A 3,209-nucleotide genomic window follows, 5' to 3' on the forward strand; every position below is an offset into this window, starting at 1 on the left:
CATGATTTTCATTACATTTTTATTTATTATTACTTTTGTCAATTTCAACTTATTTCAGTCACAGCTGTTTTTTTTCCTTCTTTAATGGGAGGATATGAACACACTGACTGTCAGTGGAATCTCCAGCAGACAGGACTGCACAACTCTCTCCAGCAGTAAAGGCAGTTGTATGTTTGTTTTCCTTTCTCAACCCCAGCTGTTGCTGCCTGGATTTGTCGCTAATGACAGTGTCAGATGAGTTTTACACTTAAGTCTAAGTCACTGGAGCAGTAATCAGCACCAGCACAGCGCGGTGGCCAGCTCCAGGAAAGGAGTCATTTCTAAATCAACCGTCTCATACACACATTTCACAGATGATTCAGAATGTCGGTGGCTATGTATACGTTTGTTTTTTATATACTTATTACATCATGAATAAATGTGTATGTGTGACTGAACAGTCAGCAAATAACCCCCGTAAAGCTGCAAATTGTTGCGTTAACACTTTTTCTTTTCCACCGACTAAACAAGCAAGATGTATGTTAGTTGGTGAGGTTGTGTCAGTAGGCCTTTGTTACCTTTGGACAGAGCTCCATCTTCTAACGTCAGTATTCTCAGGTGACTAAATTTGCAGATTCCTTCCTACACCTGCACATATTTGCATTTACAGATACGTGTGTTTACTTTAAAATGCATTAAAAAATCTCCGTGCAGCTGCAAATCTGAGGACGTGTTTGCATTTTCCTTTACAAATACAGACTGAGGGACAGCTTTACAACTCTCCACACACATTTGCAAATTATCTTGTTCAATTAATATCCCCATAGATCGATGTTTAGTGAAGACTAATCCTTACTTCCTCTGCATGAGGTGCAGTGAGTGTTTATTTATGATCTGAAGCAGTGCAGATGTGTACAGTGATCTCTTCTTACTCCACGGCAACCTCTTCACTCTGGTAACGTCACCTTCGTCGTTCCTCTATTAGCGCAGTCATTTACAGTCTCAGGGTGCACAGCTTAGCTCCCCCCGCTGAGGTGTGATAGTGTGTTGGTGTTCATGCTCAGGATTCATCTGTTATTTGTTGATGAGCTCCAAAACCTTAAAGTCGTCTTTTGTAGAAATTCAGCCAACAACGTGAAGGTGTTGAGTTCAAGAGGGCCTTTGTTTTCAGAGGGTTTGACTGATCATAAAACACCTGTGATAAGATATAAGAGCCCCTCTCTGGAGTTGATTTTCTTAATGAGAGGAGATTATACTGTCAGTTAGTGCTGACGTTAATATTGTTCCCGTAAAAGCATTGTACGTGAGCACAGCGGACGTTTAATACGTGCTAATGTGGCTGGTGTTTTAGTAACAAATATTGGCAGTTTAATCGGAGCAGGAACGCTGATCCACGGCTTGTGTGTTTGTATCATCGACATCAGCCCTGTGGCCGGACCAGCCCATGTGGCACTGCACCTTCCTACTGCCTGCGTTCCTCTATTAGCGCCGTCATTTACAGTCTCAGGGTGCACAGCTTAGCTCCCCCCGCTGAGGTGCGATACTGTGTTGGTGTTCATGCTCAGGATTCATCTGTTATTTGTTGATGAGCTCCAAAACCGTCAAGTAATCTTTTGTAGAAATTCAGCCAACAACGTGTGTTTAGAAAAGCAGGTGTTGAGTTTTCCATCCTCTGCACGCACTACGACAGAGACGGATATTTGCAGGTTTTATCGATTCCCTCTCACCACCTCCTCGCTCTCGTCTCCCTTCGCGGGTGTTACACAAGCATGCAGGCCTTCACACGTCGGACTCACGGTGTTCTCTGAGATCTGAATCTGATCAGTTGAATGCATGTTCTAGAGATCTTTTAGTCCATGTGTCCAACACGTGAGTGGGCATCAGCCTGCAATGTTGGAAAACAGAAAGAGCCACAGGGAAATGCAATGTTGTGTTGGTGTTTTCATTCTCTCTCGTATTCTACCGACTTCCTACAGGGGGTTGTGTTCTTTTTTACTTTGTTCATTTATTTTTTGTCCAGTGATAAAACCTGCATTCTTGAAATATCATAAAGGAGCATAGTTTAGTTCAGAACACAGCTGAAAAATGGTGTAAACTTATTAATAAAATTGTTCTGATTTGTTTTAAATCTGCCTGTAAATCACCCGTTTTGTGTGTGTGATATATTGTTAGAAGTTTGAGGAGTAGAAGCTGGATAATCCCCAGATTAAAATGGTAAAACTTTAATATGTGTAAATTAGAACCCGCTAGGAAGAAAAACTAACTTACTTGCCCGCTGCAAGGGATTCATCTCTATAAGAAATAAACTTTAATTGTAAGTGGTTGATTTTATTGTTCCCATTATAAAAAATAAAAAAGCTTTTTGTTTGGACTCAGATGATACTCGTTCCTTTTCAAGATAAGATGTGCAATTAGTTACCATGGCAACTGCGCTATTTAGTTGGATAATGTGTTTGTTCATAACGCCGTCGACTGTGAGTGAACACCAAGTCAACAGAGGTTTATTTCGTGTCATGTTCCGGGTACATTAGCCGACCTCATGGTATGTCGCTTCCCCTTCCAGGCCCAGCTGTGTTGTTGGCATAGTCAGGTCTGACTGCTGTCTAGAACTGTGATTAAAATATTAAATCTGTGTTTGTGTGTCTCCAACAGAGGAATGACGATGAGGCAGTGGTGGACAGAGGAGGAACGCGGTCCGAACAGAGGACCAATTTTGAGCAGGAGGATCTGGAAGGTACCTGAACGGACACTAAACGCTAAAAGCACCGAGCAGAGAACGGCTGCTGCAGCTGAGTCCGCCTACTCTGTCCTTACAACTGCTGCTTTCCTCCTGACAGTTTTTTTTTTTTTTACAGTAAAAGATAAGAGCAGAGTGGGAGGCAGAAACTGTGGGTGAGCTGAGTTTGCATCGGTAATTTCACAAGCATTGAAAACATGGACAATCACAACAAAGAAAGAAGCAGTGAGGCTGAGTAACTGGTTAACTAAAGGCCAGGAGCTGTCCGCATTTGTTAAGTCATAGGCTGTAGCTTAGAAAAGGACCTTTTGGTTTCTCTTTTTAAATAATGTACACTATTATATTAGTTTATTTAGATATTTTAACAAAAGGGTCATAATATGGGCAGCCTTTAAACATGGCATGACGGTGTAAGAGAGGGAGTTGTACAGTCTGTGTCATGCGTTCTGTTTCATGTGCGTTAATTACAGTCGTCCTCAAATATATTCATTTC

General features: G+C 41.7%; 1 protein-coding gene across 1 annotated transcript in view; it reads left to right on the top strand.

The window, feature by feature from the left end:
* slc4a10b (solute carrier family 4 member 10b) overlaps positions 1–3,209 on the top strand; it is a 28,020-nt gene that overhangs the window by 3,462 nt on the left and 21,349 nt on the right. The window contains exon 3 of the mRNA XM_008288397.1: positions 2,632–2,713. Coding sequence (XP_008286619.1) covers positions 2,632–2,713 — 82 coding nt within the window. The remainder of the gene's footprint in view (positions 1–2,631; positions 2,714–3,209) is intronic.

Source organism: Stegastes partitus, unplaced genomic scaffold (genome assembly GCF_000690725.1).
Source record: "Stegastes partitus isolate 25-593 unplaced genomic scaffold, Stegastes_partitus-1.0.2 Scaffold557, whole genome shotgun sequence".
NCBI lineage: Eukaryota > Metazoa > Chordata > Actinopteri > Pomacentridae > Stegastes > Stegastes partitus.